We start from the raw sequence: 18,803 nt of genomic DNA, 5'->3' as shown, positions 1-18,803 counted from the left end.
TTTATCAATTACTTCATCTTTAGTATGCATAAGATAAACGTAACATAATCTAGAAAAATCATCTATAAATGTTACAAAATATTTTTTTTCCTCCTATGGTAGGTGTACCATGCAAATCACATACATCACTATGCACTAATTGAAGTAAAGAAAAAATTCTAGCAGTTTTTTAGGAAAAAGTTTTCTGGTTATTTTGGTTTTAATACATACACTACACTTATCATCCATGTCATTTACATATCTAGGAATTAATTCCATATTAGCCATATCATGTGATTTTGTAATATTAATATGTCCTAAACGATTATGCCATAAAGAAAGTGAATCAACAATATAAACAGAAACATTCACTTTATTGATATTAAGCTTAAACATACCCTCATACATATATCCTTTTCCCACAAAGACTCCACCCTTGGAGAGTACAAATTTGTTAGATTCAAACACTAACTTAAAGCCAAACTTATTAAGTAGGCTTCTAGAAACTAGATTCTTCCTAATTTTTTGTACATGGTATACATCAGTAAGAGTCAATTTTTTTCCCGAAGTAAATTCAAAAGTGACATCTCCTTTGCCTTTGACTACAGTAGTGGAAGAATTTCCCATGTAGAGAACATTGCCATTTTCCACTGATTCATATTTTGAGAATGAACTTTTGTCTTTGCAAACATGTCTTTTTGCATCTTAGTCAATCCACCATGCATAGTCATCTTCAATGGCATTGATTTCAGAAATCATAGCCACAAACTTGTTAGAGTGTGTTTCATCTTGCTTTTCCTTGAGAAGACGACACTCATTTTTGTAGTGTCTAGGTTTTCCACAATGGAAGCATAAACCTTTCTTTTTCTTATTTTGATTCTTGACAGAATTGAACTTCTTTCTCAGATTCCCTTTTTTGGGATGTTGGGGTTGTTTAGAACTGCCTCCTTCTTCCATCATATCCACTTTGGAAGTATGCTCTTCTGCACCTTTCTAGTTCTGCCTAAACACTTCCTCAACTTGAAAATGCTGGCCCAATTGTTCAAGAGACATATCATTCTTCCTGTACTTCAAAGATTTTCTAACATCTTTCTAGGATGGAGGTAACTTATCAATAATAGACAAAACAGAAATGCATTCATTCATTTTCATATTATGTTGATTAAACTGATTAAGGATATGCATAATTTCATGAAACTACTCTGCAACAGACCTATTTATCAACCATGGTATAATTGAAAAATTTTCCAGTCAGAAATTTCTTACTAGTCCCATCATTTGTGAAATACTTAGCTTCAAGTGCATCCCATAACTCTTTTACAGTAGCCATATTATGATACAGATCAAATACATTGTCTGACATTGAATTGCAAATGTGGCCTTTGCATATATAGTCATCTTATTCCTATTTTAACCTTGCACGTCCTTCAGCCAAAGTCTCATTCTCATTCACATCAGGTTTAGGGGATGTCGTAACATACACCACTTTGAGACCCGCAAGAAGAAAGTCCATCTTTTTCTGCCAGCGCCTAAAATTGCTTTCATCAAATCATTCAAGTTTGATGAAATCCACAGCAAATTCTCTCAAGGTTGAAGAGCCAATCATTTAGAAATAACGTTTTAAGCTTGTAGCAATAAGATAGGAAAATACTGCATGTTAAACGTCATAGCTCGTGAAGTATATACGTGTACCCCGCAGAGGATATGCAGTATAGAGTCAGAGGCGAGGGTGAATGACTCTTTTCGTGTATTTAAAAATTCTCTACAAAATAAAACTCTTGGCAAAATTTCAAGTAATTATATCACAATATAAGCAAAAGTAAATCATGCACACAACTTAAAATAAAGACTAGGGAGAGAAAAGTTGAATACCGGGTTTTAACGTGGTACGACACCCAGCCTACGTCCATGCTTTAGCACCAAGCCAAGGATTCCACAATCCACTATCAATGCTCCTTCCTCCGCGGAGCAAGCCTTACAACTTGCATACACAAGCCTACATGCGGGAACAAATCCCTACACGCTCACAAAGAGCTTCTTCGGTTCACAAAGAACCTTCACCCAACAACGGTTCACAAAGAACCTTACAACAAAGAAATGGAAGATTACAAATCAATGCTCCTCAAATGAGAAAATATGAAATACAACTCAAACCTCACACTATTCTCTCAACAATTGAATCACACAAGATTTTCTAAGCAAGAGAAAATTGAGCACTTGGAGATGAATAACTAAAATGCAAGTGTTGAGTGCTAGGTTTTTGGAGTCAAATATATTTTTCACCAATATGATCAATAATACTCAAAAACCTTCCTAAACAAGTTTAGGAACATGTACATATAGCCCAAAGCCCCTAGTAGTTGTTAACTAGCCATTGGGAGCACTCCCCAAACAAAACTAGCTAGTTTCTAGTCGTTACAGTGCTAGGCACGAGGCTAGTGGTCGACCATTCACCCACTGGTCGACCACTGCCCTGTAGTGGTCGACCATTCACCTGGTCTATGAGGAAAAATTAGCTACTAGAATGTCATTCATTCCCCTGTAGTGGTCGATCATTCTCCTATTTTGGTCAACTATGACCCTAAATCAGAAAAAGTCATCAATACAAAAGTTGTGGAAAATTTTCTTAACTTTCCATAGACAACAAGATCGTCCTATTTGGACCTTTTTAGAAAAAGTTATGTCGGAAATACCGAAATGTGTTCAGGACCCGAGGCTACACTATGTTAAATGACGATTGCTCGGTTTTTCCTTATCAAAAAGTCTTTTGATGACTTAAAACATTTCTTGGACAAAATATGAGAAATATATTAAGTCTAATGAAATTCAAAACTTGTACAAGTGAGTTTCCCCTTGATTATAAGATATATTGATAATAAAAACACATTTGAAAACGGGTTTTGATATCTTATATGCTTAATATGTCCTTTATAAAATATTCTTGACTTTATTAACACTTTAAGACAAAAGCTCATTTTGACACAAATGGGACCAAGTATGAAAATATTTATAAAATCGAGATGTTTGAAAACTTTGTCCCTTTGAAAACGTATTTGAGTTTAGGATTCATTTGACAAACTCGTAATTAGTTTAACTTTGAAAACCATGAAAGTTGAGTTTGTGATTTTAGTGCAATCAAATAAACTCATGTGTCCTAATATGCATGCATTTGCTTAACTCTTACTCAGAAATCATGCAAGAAACACACCCGCAAGAGTTACAACATTGACTACCTCAAACACACACCCTATTACATATAATACTACAATTAAGCTTCCTTTGGTTGTGCTTGGGTCCTTCCGAGTACGTGTCCATTTGATCTTTCCTTCTTGACGTCTACTTGGTCCGATCTTTGCCTTCGATCCAATAATTCATGTACGAGTACCTGTAATAAACATGATCTGCAAATATAGGAAAACATTAGGAACAACATATAAGTTAATATCATCAAAACACATTAAACAATGACAGTGTAGCCACTAAGGCTGACATTCTCCCCTTTTTTGATGATGTCTAACTTATTACTAATTTTCTTAATCTTTGCATTTATATTTATACTAATCATGACTTGATATGCAAAGATAAGCTTACCTAAAACCACCAACAGGTTGTTATCATCAAAACAATGCAATTAAGCTTACATAACTTCTAAGGCTAATATTCTCCCCCTTTTTTATAATGGCAAACCATTGGTGTTCTCCTATAGGGTGAAATTTAAAGCTTCCCCTTAATTTATGTATATTCTAGAATAGTTAACATTTGCTCCCCCTTACTATATGCATATAAGGTACAATAAAAGCATTTCATATTCATCGAACTTTATCATGCATTTCACTAAAAGGAAAGTTCATGCAAGATAAAACAAGTAAGCAACGAGAACTTTCATACAGCCATAGGAATAGTTGCTAAGATAGGTGTACCATAGAAAAAGTATTGCTCAAGGTAGCGATACCATGTTCCTAGTTGAATTCGAGCACAGGTTTCCTTTTGTAGTCCACCTTTATCACTTAAAGGCAAACACGTTTTTTTTCTCTTTGATTAAGTGTCAATAAATTAATTTTTTATTTAAATTTCAAGCTCATAAGCCAAAATGACATTATCGAGGCATCATCAAACCCATATTACCATATTATTATTATTATTATTATTATTATTAATAAAAGAAAAACAGCTAACACCTCTACTAATTACAAAGCTTTGAACCATTCAACCATTTGACTGGCTTCATGGACAAAAGTTCACTCAAAACTTTTACATCCCCTTAACACCACCACCAGACCAACCCCCTAAAAAAAACAGATAAAAATTGTGACTTACAATGCTTAATAATATATGAAAGTCGGAAATGAGGACTCATTTGCTTAACCAATGCAGGATGGACATGAATACATCATATTTAGAAGTACTAACATTATGTTTGGTTGCAAAATATACTCAAAATAGAAATAAAAACTTCGAAGAAATAGAATCAAGATGGGATGTGATTATTGCATTCGGATAACCAGTACTCATCAAATAACTACCAGAATAACTAATCAAAATAGAAATGAATAACTTCCAAGGAAGGATTTGCTGTATGGGTTGCCATGGCTAGCGACCATGGCAGCCTCCAATTGCTTACCGTTTGCAGACAATGTGAAGCCTAAAAAGCATGCTTCAATTAAACGATACCCACTGGGTGATCTCCTGTCTCGGCTCTTGCAATGCCTGACGAACTTTGGGAACAGCCATTTGAGAAGAATTTAAAAAACAGCAAAATGAGCTTGCTGTGTAGGGCGACGGCCATGATAACCGGCAGGCTGGCAACCCCATGGACAACAGCCATGGTTGCCGGAAGAATCATCATTCCATTTCTTATAGCCGAACATGGGATTGTGCTCGGACTTCAATTCCCATAGGATTCCAACTCTGATTTTGCAAATAAAATGCCACATAAATAGTGACACACCAGAGTTCAATCCAGTGGGACCCTTGCACTAAACTTTTTTGAAAATTACAAATTTATAATCAATTACAAATGTAATTGAAGATGATATAATACATAAAATTTAAGTAGGTTGGATAAAATGAAAAAAAAAAATGATTTAAATGTGCTCTGTGATCAAAGAATACCTTTAAAATTGAAATGGAAGTTTTATAGGACAGCTGTAACACCAACTATGCTATATCATTCAGAATGTCGGGTGATAAAGAAACACAATATCCAAAAAGTCAAAATTGTCGAAATGAGAATATTTAGATGAATGAGTGGTATAACATTAAAAAATAAATTAAAGAATGAATATACTCGTACTACATTAAGTGTAACTCCTATAAAAAAAAAAGATAAGGAATGGACGACTCATATGGTATGTATACTTGCAATGTAAGCCATATAGTGTACCAATGAGAAAAAGAGTTGGTTACTCTGGAAGGTAATAAAAGAGGTAGAGATAGACCTAAAATAACTTGAGATAAGATAGTGAGTAAGAATTTAATATTTCTAAATTTGTCAAAAAAATATGATCCATTATAGCATAAATTAACAAAAAAAGATTTATATATCCGACCCCACCTAATGGGACTTAAGGTTTGATTTTGTTGGTATTGTTGTTGTTGTACAAATTTATAATTAATTACGATACAACATTAGGGCTGTAGAGCAAATGCACCCAACAAAAACACAAAAAGACCTTACCAGAAATCAAAAGATTTATTTTTCTCAAAATTTTGCTCTCAATATTTTCATATTTTAAATGCATGTCTATAAATTTTAATTTTTTTGCAAAATTTAATTTTACAAGTTCAATGCACCACTATTGTGTGCACTATTAGCCCTCCAACCACCAAAAAAGCTGGCATGCCTTGACCTACCCCATTTTTGGGCCAAAATGGGCATCATCCCTCACCTACTGCAATCCCACTCTGATTGTGTCATTGATTCTTCTGCGCTGATGAGAAGAGCGGAGCAAACCCCCCAACACTACAAAATTGGATGCCAACTTAGACTTGAGATTACAATTTTCACCTTCCTCTTGTGCAGCCATCCTGTAGAGAAAAATAGGAATTTAGGTTTTTGAAGGAGAAAACCAAGAGATATTTATCCAGCCTTGAGAACTCATAAATTTAAAAAGGTGTACCTCATCTGGGAACTCATTTCTCAGCCATAGTTTTATGCCTTAGCATCCAATGGTACTTTGGGCAAAATAGCAAAGAGATCCTAGAAAATATTCATCCATGGATGGCCAAATACCCTTTGTCATTCCAAAGAATGCAAGAAAGCTATCCCTCTTTAAATTACCTCCACTGATATTCCTACACTGATTTAATAAACTTTGGTTCTTTTAGTGTAACAAAGTCTCTTTCTTATTGTTGAAAATCCCCATAACTTTCATCAAGAAAGCATATTCGTAAGCTGTTTCCTCGCATTGACCAAAACGCCCACCTTCACCAAAATGTCCACCAATCATATTTGTCTTTAGAATGACCGAACGAGAGCAATCTGGGCATGTGCTATCTCGTACTTTTGCCACCCATTTAGCAGCTTCCCAAACTCCAACCCTGAGAATGAATTTGAAATGCAGCCAGTGAAGAGATTAAAATGGAAATATGCATGCATTGGTAGAACATGTGGCCATATGTTTGCATGCAATAACAGATAAAAGAAAGTGTGGCCTCGTGGGGAAAGAAATTTGGAAAATGAATTTGCCTTGAGTCATGAAATGATGCTGTAATGAGCATTGAAGGATAGCAAGCTCCCAGAGGAATGTTATCATAAGGAGAATAGCTTAGAATGTACTTAAGTTGGTTCTGTATCTGAGGATTCCCAAATTCTTCATAATCCAATAAGGTGAGAGGCAAACTAGCATCCATCAATGTGTTGCAAATATCAAGAAATGGAACCTGACATGCATTAAGAAAATGTCAAACTTCCAACAAATCCAGGGCGTGAGTCATCATGCTATGTAAGTCACCAATAAATGCAGATCCAGATAACTAAAAATCACCTATCCCCAAACAAACAAACAAACAAACAAATGGAAAAAACTGTTTCCACAATAACAGAGGAGATTGAACAGTGTAAAACAATTATGCATTGGAAAAGCAATGGTTTCTCTGTCTATTTCCCAAAAATAAAGCAGAATAGATCATTTACAATTAATTATTTGCAATTTATTTAAACAATCAAAATTAAATGTACAGTAGAAATAAAACTTAGAATATTACTTATGGTCCATGTAACTCATTTCCACCTACAGATCTGAAGAGTTCAGAGACGGTGTGCGTTGGGTTGTGGGGCAAGCAATACTTATGTTCCATCTGTTTGTCAAGAGACAGAAACAAAGTCATTTCAAATCCTACACTCTCATAATTATATCCTCGAGTAGTTGATAAATTCTAAGTTCTTACCACACACATACCCCGCCCCCCAGCCCTCCCAGAAAGAAAAAATAAATTAAAGAAGGTTGAGGCCATCTTCTCAGCAACTGTACCAAGCACAATATTTTGACATCTAAGAACCAAACATACACATTCAGTACAATTAATGGAATCAGAATATATGCATAGGATTAAAAATTTCAAGTAGGTGCTCACTTTTAAAATGGAAGCACGAAACATGTTTGGGTACATATTCATGGCTGCTCCCACAAGCAGAGATCCTGCACTATGTCCAATAGCACCAAGCTTCTCTTTATGAACATAGCCCTCATTAAGCAGGTAGCTGCCACATGAAACAAAGTCATGTATAGAGTTCAGCTTGCACAGTCCACTGCCAGATTTATGCCATGAAGAATCACCACCACCACCACCCCTGCACACATGGAAAACAATGATTTAATGACAATTTAGGAACATCCCATACAATGCGCATGCACAATCTAATGCAACCAAAAAGTCAGGCATCTGATGGCATCTGATCCAGTTAGCATACAATCTCCATTCCATGTAACTCACATCCACCTGGAATTTTAAGTCCTTCCACAATCCTCGTCTTTCAAGCATTTAATCCACGACAATATCAAAATTTATGGCATATCACCTATTTCAGGTTCAGTAAGACAACTTCCAGACAGTAGAGTACAGAGACTGCGTTTTACACAAATCTGATCCATCTCACCATGACTGGCATCGGCCGGAGAAAAATCCAGGTCCTACTGATTAACTGAGCAAAACTGCCAAGAACTCCAAAGATGAGTTCTGATGTATGGGCTGCAAGCAAATCAAGGTGTTGCCTTTGCTGGTATGGGTCTTGTACACATGAAATGGATAACAACCATATAAATACCGTTGTAAGTTTTATTCCTGAAAATAGTGAGTCTGTCACTTTGATATTTCATGGTGACAAAGTGAGCATAGCATAGAAAACTCTTTAGGAGAGGGTAAGTATTCATCAAGTGAAATTCACTAACTAAATGTGCTTAGCCTACTTGCCTCCCTCTCTTAACACACATTGCCTATGAGTGCATGTTTTATGACTTGTGTTGCTTTACAGTTTACCACGTGACTTTTGTTTGCTTTCATGAGTGCTTTACTACTTCCACTATTTGTATTCACTGGATGTGAACTTATTCATGTAATCAAACTGCATTTTACCTTCAGCTAATGGGCGGTAAACTATTGTGTTACTAGTGTCATACAGGCCTTGACAAAGTGTGAAGTGCTTGGCCCACACAACCATCCTCATGGATTGCACCATGAAAGGCCCAACTTTGTCTAAAGATGTGTAAAATAAGTCTATGCATCTAAGGCAATAAAACTAACTTCCTTGTTCATGTGTAACTTTGTCTAAAGATGTGTAAAATAAGGCTATGCATCCAAGGCAATAAAACTAACTCCCTGGTTCATGTGTATCTTCTTCTTTCCTTCTTTGAGACCCAAAGCCTAATTCTTTTTCTTTTTTTCTCTTTTTTTAGGGAAGGTGGAGAGGGGAGGAGGGGGCAGCAAGCCTGACCAATTCAAGCAAAGGATTTTGTCCGTATAGAAAAACTGCTCATGCCCTTGGTTCATCCCTCATAGATGGTAGATCAAGCACAGGACAAGATAAATATAAGCATGTTCAGTCCAATTATATTCAATCATGTCCAGTACTGCAACTAAATGCACCCAAGCACCATTTGGATCTTGGAAAAACATGAAGGGAAAGAAAAAACGAAGGATCCACTTTTTTCTTGTTTAGTTATCAAGGAAAATAAAAAAGGAAGAAAGTCAATATTTTTTTTATAAGCCATTAACCTTTGATTTAATTTCATTTCTATCAAATTTGAATACAGTTTAATTTTTAATACTATTTGAGATAGCCACAAGATACAATAGAAGATTAATTTCTTTCTTATTTTTTCCCATCCCTTTTTCTCAAATAATACTGATCCAAATGGAGCATGGATATTCAGAAAATAAAGTATCTAAGACACATCAACGAGTACATAAGAATCCCAGTGACAGATTTGCCCATAATTTCCTAACAATTCCCAAATTCCTACTTATGGCTGCTGCATCAGACTTCTGCCAAATATGCAGGTTCATTTTGACAAATTGGCAATGACTGGTTAGACTTGGCTCAAAATAAATTGACATCTATGTTAGGAATGCAATCAAGCAACAAGTGATTAAAAAATAAATAACTCAGATTTGATAGAGCTAACCTCACATCAGCAAATGCTACCACCCAACCACGATCAAGTAAGCTCAAGCGATCTGAACACCAATTTTTGTCTAGAACTTCCCCATATGCTCCATAGCCATGCAGAATCCCAGGAGACTGACCCTTCTTCCAGGCTTCTCGAGAGTACAAGATTGTTAGAGGAACCTTGACACCATCGTGTGAAACAACCTCCTTTCTTTCACAGGAATATGTACCAGAGAACTCCTTCCATTCCTCCACCTGAAAATTCTGGACACGTTGATCCGTATTCTTTGAGGCATCTACAAGCTTGTCAGTATTTAGGTCAGAAGTGCGTAAGCACAAACTGGTACTATGAGCGACACCTAGTACCTCTTCTTGATGCACAACTGAGAATATACGTTGTGACATTTCATAGTCAACAACAACATCAGGCATCTGCAATTTCCGAAATGACCAAAAGAGATAATTCATGGGCAACTTCCCAAAGTAGATCTCAAAATCAGTTAGATATGTGCAACTTGCACTTATAAAGAATAAATTACATTCAGAATAAATTACATTCTAGATTCTGCATTCTGCAACAGTACTCAAAATTTTATGATGATAAAACCTCAACCAAGCAATTAAGCCTCATCAACTTAAATTGACACGCGCATTCTTGAGATACTGTTGCATAATTGTCAATTTCTGTAAGTTGAAATATGACAGTACAAGAAGTTTCGAGAACTTCACAACCACCCAAAGAAAAACTCAAAAGGACAAAAAAATGAAAACCTAGAAATGGGAAAACATTTTTAAAAAAAGCCAAGACACATTAACACCATTGATTTGACAGCTTTCTTCTTCAACCATTGCACCTCATGTTGGCTGTCTGCAGCCGAGACTAATCCTAGTCACTAACAGCACAGAACTCCATAAATGCTAGCAAGCTTAATGAATCCAAACCAGGAAGCTTGTGCGCACTTGTGCAGCAATCTATAGCAAAAGGCAAGTAACAGCAATATTGTGCATGCTTATAGGGCAAAAGGACATTCTATTGATGAAAATTACAATAAGGTCAAGGAAGCAAAAATATGCAGCAAGTACTTGATGAAAAGATATTTTTTCTGATACGTACACCAGATGGTGGTGGCACGATGCTATTCATAACAAATGCAATCCCATTGTTAGCATTTCAATGGTGCCAAAAGACATTTCTATAAATAACAGAAAACACCATGGACTAATGGATTATAACTACTCCCCAGAGGAGTGCTATTTGTTTAATGGTACATGATGGAGAGAGTAAGTGCCCACATGGAGAGAAATGTTTCATGCATGCCAAGAGATTGAAAGTCACAATTTGACTGGCCAACAAAGGAAAGCCAACTAGTGGTTGGGGCCACACAAAAATGCCACTAAGGCAATGGAAAGTGAGGCTGCATATGCTCCCATCATCTTAGACATAATTGGCACAGAGCCACTGAGCCTAACACACAGTACAAGGGAGTGAGGAAGAGGCTATGAAACATGTGTCTCTTGTGTAGAATATGCAATGGACACATTTATCTTATTATTAACCACACAGAGGCCTGAGTTGCACAGTGACTGTGTCTGTAAACAGACCTCATATTACCAAGTGAAAGTTCTTCCTTTTTCTAAACACCCAGAGACAGAGACTACTAAATTTTTTCTTCATCTCCTCTACTTTTCTCATTTAGACAACCAGTCGCCTAAGCCCTTTTAGCATGATGTATGAGAACCCAAATTATCGACAATAACAAAATGGTTGGAAGTCTGAACCACATAAAGCAAGCAAGTACCACTCCTGTTCATTTATTGATTGAACCAGAGGGAATTAATAATATCTTTAATAATTTCTCTCTGCATGCAAAGACACTCAAAATTCACAAGCACCTTCCTGCCCCTCTGATATTAGTCAACAATCACCCTCCATCTCTTCTGCATCCCCATCCTGACCACCCACTCAACCCTGCCCTGAAAAACAACAACAAAACCAAGCCTTAAGTCCCAGTAGGTGGGGTCGGCTATATGAATCCTTTTCCGCCAACGAATAAATTGTGTTGGAAAGTATGACAAAGTCTTGGGAAAAAAAAGTCCATCAAAAAGCTAATTATCGTAATTTAGTGCCACAAAATTTTCATCGGCTTTAATGTGTAAAAGGGAGGAATCCAAATCATCAACCATACAAGATATAATTTTCATAAGAAATCTTATTAGAAGTTATCTCATACCACTGGAGATGAAAGCACCACGCGGTACACTGAATTCATGAAGTCATGGTTTGAACCCGGAACAATTCTACACAAATTTGAGGGCAACGGGAAATACCACGGATTAAGATCATCAATTTCCATGTGACCCTGCAAAATTAAGTCAAGACAAATTACCAGCAGACACGAGAAACAACAAAAACAACAAGAAGCCTTAAGCCCCACTTGATGGATTTGTGTAGGAATAGTTCAATACAAATCATATTCCTTCAATCTTCTCAATCTCCGCATCTACCTTAGCCTAAGTTATCCTAGGTCTGCGCCTCCTCTCACAACTTCTAACATCATTAAGTCCTTCATTCCCACATGCATTATCTCTTCTACATCGTAAGCTATCTCGTCTTCCATGGTTGCTCTTCCTATCTAACTACAAATGTGTTCACTCATGTTTTAGAGTTACCCCACTCATCCATCTTAACATTCCCATTTCTGCTAAATGACCTTAAGATTGCAAATGTGGAATCACCCTACAATAGCCAAACAATTACAAACACAAGAAGTTTGTTTTCCTTTTCTTTTTTGTAAATGAATTTCCACTGGTGCGATATCCTAATTAATCAACTATTCACCTTTCCTCTTTTAATTTTATAATTTGCTTCCCTATAGTTCAGCTTAATGCACAGAGCACTTCCATTACAATCACCCTCATTACTAATAGTATATTACTATCTGTTTTTTGCTTTTTCTAATGGAAAAATAAGAATGTAACAACAAATTAGAAGTTCAATTACCTTGCATTTGACATCAATAGGGATTTTAATGGAACATATCATAGGGGAACCATTCTTGCTGAGACAAAGCACCAGATGTTCATTAAAAATGTCCATATCTTGTAAACTAATATCTTCATTTGGTAGGATGATATTCTGTAAATAAAACAGAATTGTGATACATAAAAAAAGTTGGGGAAAAAGGTGAAAAAAATTGAAAGAAGAAAAAAAAAAAGCAAATCAAAAGTGAAGATGCACATCCAAAATCAAGAAATAAAAGAAGAATAATATTTCTCACTGTATAAAACAATAATAAATATCTATAGAACATAACCGAGATGAAATACACAAGCAAATAACCAAGCAGGCAAATCTCTATCTCTATTCTTAAGAAGAGAACCAAAATAAAAGCATTGCAAAAAAAATTATGGTAAAGAACCTTTTCAACCACTCTCAAAATGAAAACTTTTTTACTAATTTAAGGTGATTCTACCCATTCAATGCAGCCTTCATAGTTGTAAGGTTCTGCAACGTGATATTTATGGATGAATATGAACAAAACAAGGATCAGACAAGTTGACGAGTTGTCCATTTGCAAACTACAGGATATTGAAAGAAGCTAAATATTGACCTGCCAATTAGCTAACTGTATATCTGTGACTGGGCATCTAGCCAGGTAATAATCTCTGCAATTCGACTTCTTATTCTCAATTAGAGGAGTGTTTGTAAGAATATAGAAAAAACCATGATGATGTTCCACAAAATACTGCACATCAGGGACACGCTTCCTTATTCTCTTCAAACCATCATGGGGGTTAGCAGCATCCATCACATAGACCTGCATAAAAGCAACAGGATTTAGGCCCTTTTAGTAGAATATATCCCAAAAAGAACTGAGGATGAAAAAGAAAGTTATGCAGGTAAGTTCCTTCCTCTGATGATGTCCTGGAGTTAGAATTCACAGTTATAAATTTGCCATCCTTTGTGCTAGTAATGTCCACGCAGAAACTAGAATCACTTTCTGTAAATATTAGGATATCATCCACAGCATCAAGACCCAATTTCATGCAGAATACCCTGCCACCTATGAAACAGGTCAGAGAATATAAAAGCTCCTGAGTGGAAGACTATAAAACAGTTACAGAATTTGCCTGTTAGGTCGTTGATTTGCGTCCAATACAGTGTAGAATAAAGTACAACCATCTTGAGCCCATGCCAAGCTAACTACCCCATCGACTCTAAATTTTGGAAGAACATGCCCATTTCTAAGGTCCTTAATTTGAAGCATGCACTGCTCACTACCAGTGATATCAAGAGTGTATGCAAGAAAGTTGTGGTCTGGCGAAATTCGGCATGTACCCACATGGACATAACCTACCAAAGTAAAATAATTGACAAATCTAAACATTATAAAGATAAAAAATAAAAAAAAATCCCAAGTTTTAATACAAGGAAGAATATACATATCAACACAATTCCAAATGTCTAATTCCACAGAGGCATAGCAAACAGTCCAAGGTGAGAATTTTATGACCTATATTTTATGAGATGCATGAAATGGATAACTGAGGTACAAGACAAATCGTATTCTTCCTCCTAACTCAAAAAATATTTCTCTCACTTCTCAATATAGTTTGAGAAAGAGCACAAGCCCATCTAGAAGGGTCAAGGATGATGTCTTGCTTTTTGAAAAACCTAAATAATGAAAAAGAAGCTTGCCATATTTTTCTGCAATTTGATTCCAGTCGAGCAGAATTTCCTCCCCTCCAAATCTTCCTCTAAGATAATTGAAAAGAGTTTTCATCCAAATTTTCTGGTGCATTGCCAACCTCCTACATAAAACTGGGTATTCCTTCCCTTCTGGAATGTATTGATAATACAACCTATTCAACCAGAGAAACAAACCAAACATTAATAAAAATTACCGCTTGTTGAGGCTGCACTTGTTTGTAGAAAAAATAATGGACAGAAAAGGACTCAAGACTTTTTTTATTATTATAAGAGAAGAATTTCATTAAAAAATAAGAATATACAGCTAGGAGAATAAGACATCTCTTTAACATAGTCTGGAAAATCCAGATAAAAAACACAAAGAAACAATCTGAAAACCATAAGACAAGAGAGAAAAACCAACACGAACTAACACTGCAAAACATAATGCGAATCGTGTTGAATATCAAAAAAGCCACACCCACTTAAAATTCCCCTGCCCCAGACACCAAAGAGAAACCAAATAATGTATCTTTTCCCAAACCAGAAAAAGAGACGACTTATTCCCTAGAAAAAAAAAAGCGCATTACCCTCCATCCACAGCCCCCAAAATACTGCAAAAAAAAAAACATTTCCAGAGTGCTGCCCTTTCCTTTTTCCTGCTAAAACCAGCAAAAGACACTGCAAAAAAGTGCTCCACTGTTTCAGAACTCATCAAAAATTCGCCTAAAATACCAAATAATTTATTCCAAACCCTCCATGCATAGTCACAATGAATGAACAAATGCGATGAAGATTCTGAACAATTAAAACGAAGAACACAGACGTCTGGAGATATAGCCTTCAAAGGTCTCCTAACTTGTAGCAAGTTATTGGTATTAATTCTATTAAGCGGAACCAACTAGATAAAAGCTTTGATGTTAAAGGGGACTTTGGCCTTCCAAATGGAACTGTTAGATTACCACTTTACCTAAAATCTTAAGTTGTTAGGTTGTGGGCCAACAATATATATCAAGTTTCAACACTACCCCACACATGCAGCTCGACAGCATGTAGAGGGATAAACACGCAATAAATAGCACCCATCATAGGGAACACAAGAATTTTTTTTAAATACCACACAATAAACACGGGCAACAAGACTAGAACCCAAGACCTCCTGGTAACCAACTCTAATACCATGTTAGATTACCACTTTACCTAAAAGCTTAAGCTGCTAGATTGTGGGCCAAAAATGTATATCAAGCTTTAACAATAACTATAGAGAGGAAAAGGTAAATTAGTCCTATTCAAAAAAATCACAAAAAGATTTGCAAGGGTATACCCCAAAAGAATCTAAAGAACAATACCACCTATCCTAATTTAAAGAAAAATGACAATTATTCAACAAGACTAGCAAAGAGGATAGATCTGCCATCTCGCCACTGTTTAATGATCTATGAAAGTGGAAATCCCTAGAAGGCAAAAGACAACCTGAATCAACAACAAAAGAAGAAATGGAACCATCTTGCCCTGAGCTCAGGAAAAAAAGGTGTGGAAAAAAGGTGGACAAAACTACATTCCCCAAACAAGGGTTACCCCCAAAAAGGAACCCCAAGATAGGACAGCGGCCAATCCAAAAACACTACACCCCATCTCTATAGATAACTCCCTCAAACTCTAAAAAGCATATTGATAGTCGTGATGCCGCTCTTCCTTATATTAATCTTAAGCCCAGATACCTTCCTGAAAATATGAAGGAAACCCAAAATATTCATAAAGGTGGGTTTATGATCCTCTAAAAAGAAGATAGTATCACCGAAAAAATTGAAGGTGTAACACCCTGACCCCCTCTCTCCCCACCTCCAAACCTTTCACTAAAAGTTCTAACCATTGCCCTATCCACCATCATACTCAAAGTATCAAGCACAAAAACAAACAAAAATGGGGAAAGAGTCACCTTGCCACTCTCGTAGCCTTAAACCAAGACTTAGACTCGCTATTCACTAAAATCGAGTAGCTTGTATTATGTAAATAGCCTCTAAATGCCTCCATCTCTCACCAAACCCCTTCCTCTCAAAAATCTTATCAAGGAACATCCAGTTCACTCTATCATAAGCTTTCTCAAAATCCAACTTAAATATGATTCCCTTCTTCTTCCTTCTCCCAATATCCTCAACAAACTCATTAGCGACCAAAATGGCATCCAAAATTTGCCTATCCCTTATAAACACACTCTGAGCCTTAGAAATAGTCCCTATCAAGCACCGTACTCAACCTATTAGCCAAAACTTTAGTGATGATTTTATAGACACTAGAAACTAAACTAACAAGTCTAAAACCCCGATATCTTGATGGATTTATTCTTCTTCGGCACTAGAGTTATGAAAGTGGAATTAATACTCTTGCTTAAAATCCCATTCCCATAAAATTAATTAAATACTTTAAGAAAGTCAACCTTAACCACCTTCCAACAATCTTGGGAAGAAAGCTATATTAAAATCATCATGTCCTGGAGCTTTATCCTTCTCCATCCCAAAAACTATGGTCCTCGTTTCCTCTTCCTCAAAAAGTTTTCTCCAACCAAACCACCTCCCCACCAGACAAAGGGCCACACTGAGCACACTCTAATCCTTCAACCATTGGTCTACCACCATCCTCAAAATATAAATTTGAATAAAACCCAGTGATTTCATAAGCAATTTGACTTTGATCAAATATAATGACCAACCCTCTCATCCATTTCCAACTCCCTAATCAAATTCTTCCCCATTTTCCCATTAGCTATCCTATGAAAAAAATCTAGAATTACAATCACCATTTCGGATCCATTTAAACTTCGTACTCTGCCTCCAACTTCTCATTTGCTTGAAAATCACCTCCTCCAATTCATTCTTCAAACTTCAAAGATACTCTTCTCGTCTCTTTCTCTCTTGATAGGATATTATCTTCTTCCTTCCTATCTAACTCAGCCAACTCCTAAAAACCTAGCCTTTCTAAGCGTTAAGTCTCCAAACACTTCCCTACTCTAATCTTTCAGCTTCTCTTTTAACCTCTTCAGTTTTTTCATGAATCTAAAACCTTCTCTTTGAAAAAGACTTGAGACTTTAAATTACAATTCTTAAGTCCTCATTCCCTTTAAAACAGAATCCTCAATTCAATTCTCAATGATCCAACATCAAATGAATGGCTTACTTGGAGACAAGTAAGCATAATGTTCAAAACTTAACTGATGCTAATGCAGATTAAATTCTAGCCTAGACTCGCCCAGTGGCTACAAGCTCCGAATCACATTGTGCAACGAGTGAATGGTTTCATGGACATGATATCAGTCTTGAAAACCTCAACTTTCTCTAAACTAAAATGTTTGCATAGAACTCAAGTACAATTGGGAGTTCAGACAGACATTAAAACATTGTTTTACAACAAGAAAGAGGGGCCAAACTTAAAGAAAACTGCTGCCATTTCAAGCATGCATTTTTTTTTTCCCCTCTTCTCATTCTTGATCTTTCCCGGAAAAGTAAAATGGGAAAGCGAACACCGTGAAATAAATTCGTGAAAAAATTAAATCGGTAGCGGAAAACTGAACGGACCAGGGTCCCCAACGTTCGGGAGGAGTGAAAATCTTGGGAGGCATTCGACCAAGCATCTCGGAGAACAGTTTTCGCTGCAGGTCATGGGAGTCGGCCATGAAAGCATCGGCATAAGAGTTCTCCAGGTCAAGATACTCGGAGAGAGCAGGGTCGTTGGTGTTAGACATCCAATGGAAGGGATCTTGCCACGTTCTTCCAGGAGCAGAGACTGTGAATGGAACTTTCTTGGGGCGTGGCGGCGTTTGTGAGAAAAAGGAGAAGGAGTGGCGCCCTCTGCAAAGGGTAGAGAACAGAGAAGAGGACAAATGGGGAAATAAGCGGAAGGCCAGAGGGAAAGAGGACTTTTTCATGAACCATTTTGCTTTTAAAAGGACAGGTGAAGCCATTGACGTTTCAGTGGAAGGTATTTGAATCAGAAAGCTCCCGAGCAAAGTGACGGGCTTATAGCGGCTGAGAACTTCATGAATGCTTGTGAGAAAAAATTGGCCTGTCAGATGACCGACGTAATCTTTCTATTAGGTCTTTCCGTCGAATAAAATTATTATAAATAGAGAATTGTATAGTGCAGGGCCTATAAAGCTAATAAGTCCCATTATTTAGAGTGGATTCATTAATGACCAAGTTAGTTTTCTAGGAATACTTCTAGTCTAAAAGAAAATTTTTGGATCCAGTTAGGTTTACAGAAATAACTTTTTTTAAGTGTAATTATTTTTTTTGAGAAATATTTCAATAACTAAAAGTGTGAGATATTTACATTAAGGGTTTAGGAGATAAGTTATCTTTATAGGTTATGGATAATAATTAATCTTGATGAAAAAGTGTAACTTTTAATTATTGACAATAAGACTTAGACTATGAAATGAAACTTACAACTTATATATAAGAATTATATATTTGTTTGTAGTAAATTGAATTCTTGTAAGGTTATCAACAATTTCTTGAATTAGAAATAGTT

The 18,803-nt window shown here is 36.2% G+C and overlaps 1 protein-coding gene and 1 long non-coding RNA gene across 2 annotated transcripts; both read right to left on the bottom strand.

Moving 5' to 3' along the window:
- Positions 1 to 334: 334 nt before the first annotated feature.
- On the bottom strand, positions 335 to 4,890 carry LOC131153243 (uncharacterized). The gene is made up of 2 exons (XR_009136197.1): positions 4,601 to 4,890; positions 335 to 3,380 (listed from the first exon to the last, which is right to left on the bottom strand). It is a non-coding gene; the product is annotated as an uncharacterized LOC131153243 (long non-coding RNA).
- A 762-nt stretch (positions 4,891 to 5,652) lies between these two features.
- Positions 5,653 to 18,325, bottom strand: LOC131153242 (uncharacterized). The gene is made up of 12 exons (XM_058105414.1): positions 17,849 to 18,325; positions 14,286 to 14,449; positions 13,718 to 13,940; positions 13,487 to 13,643; positions 13,198 to 13,404; positions 12,588 to 12,722; positions 11,818 to 11,946; positions 9,603 to 10,018; positions 7,555 to 7,771; positions 6,668 to 6,861; positions 6,099 to 6,519; positions 5,653 to 6,006 (listed from the first exon to the last, which is right to left on the bottom strand). Exons 1-11 carry the CDS (start codon positions 18,232 to 18,234, stop codon positions 6,303 to 6,305), a joined length of 2,445 nt encoding a protein of 814 aa, XP_057961397.1. The 5' UTR covers positions 18,235 to 18,325; the 3' UTR covers positions 5,653 to 6,006; positions 6,099 to 6,302.
- Positions 18,326 to 18,803: the final 478 nt, after the last annotated feature.

The sequence above is a fragment of the Malania oleifera genome, chromosome 4, assembly GCF_029873635.1.
Source record: "Malania oleifera isolate guangnan ecotype guangnan chromosome 4, ASM2987363v1, whole genome shotgun sequence".
Lineage (NCBI taxonomy): Eukaryota > Viridiplantae > Streptophyta > Magnoliopsida > Santalales > Ximeniaceae > Malania > Malania oleifera.
This window is presented reverse-complemented; position numbering and strand designations above follow the sequence as displayed.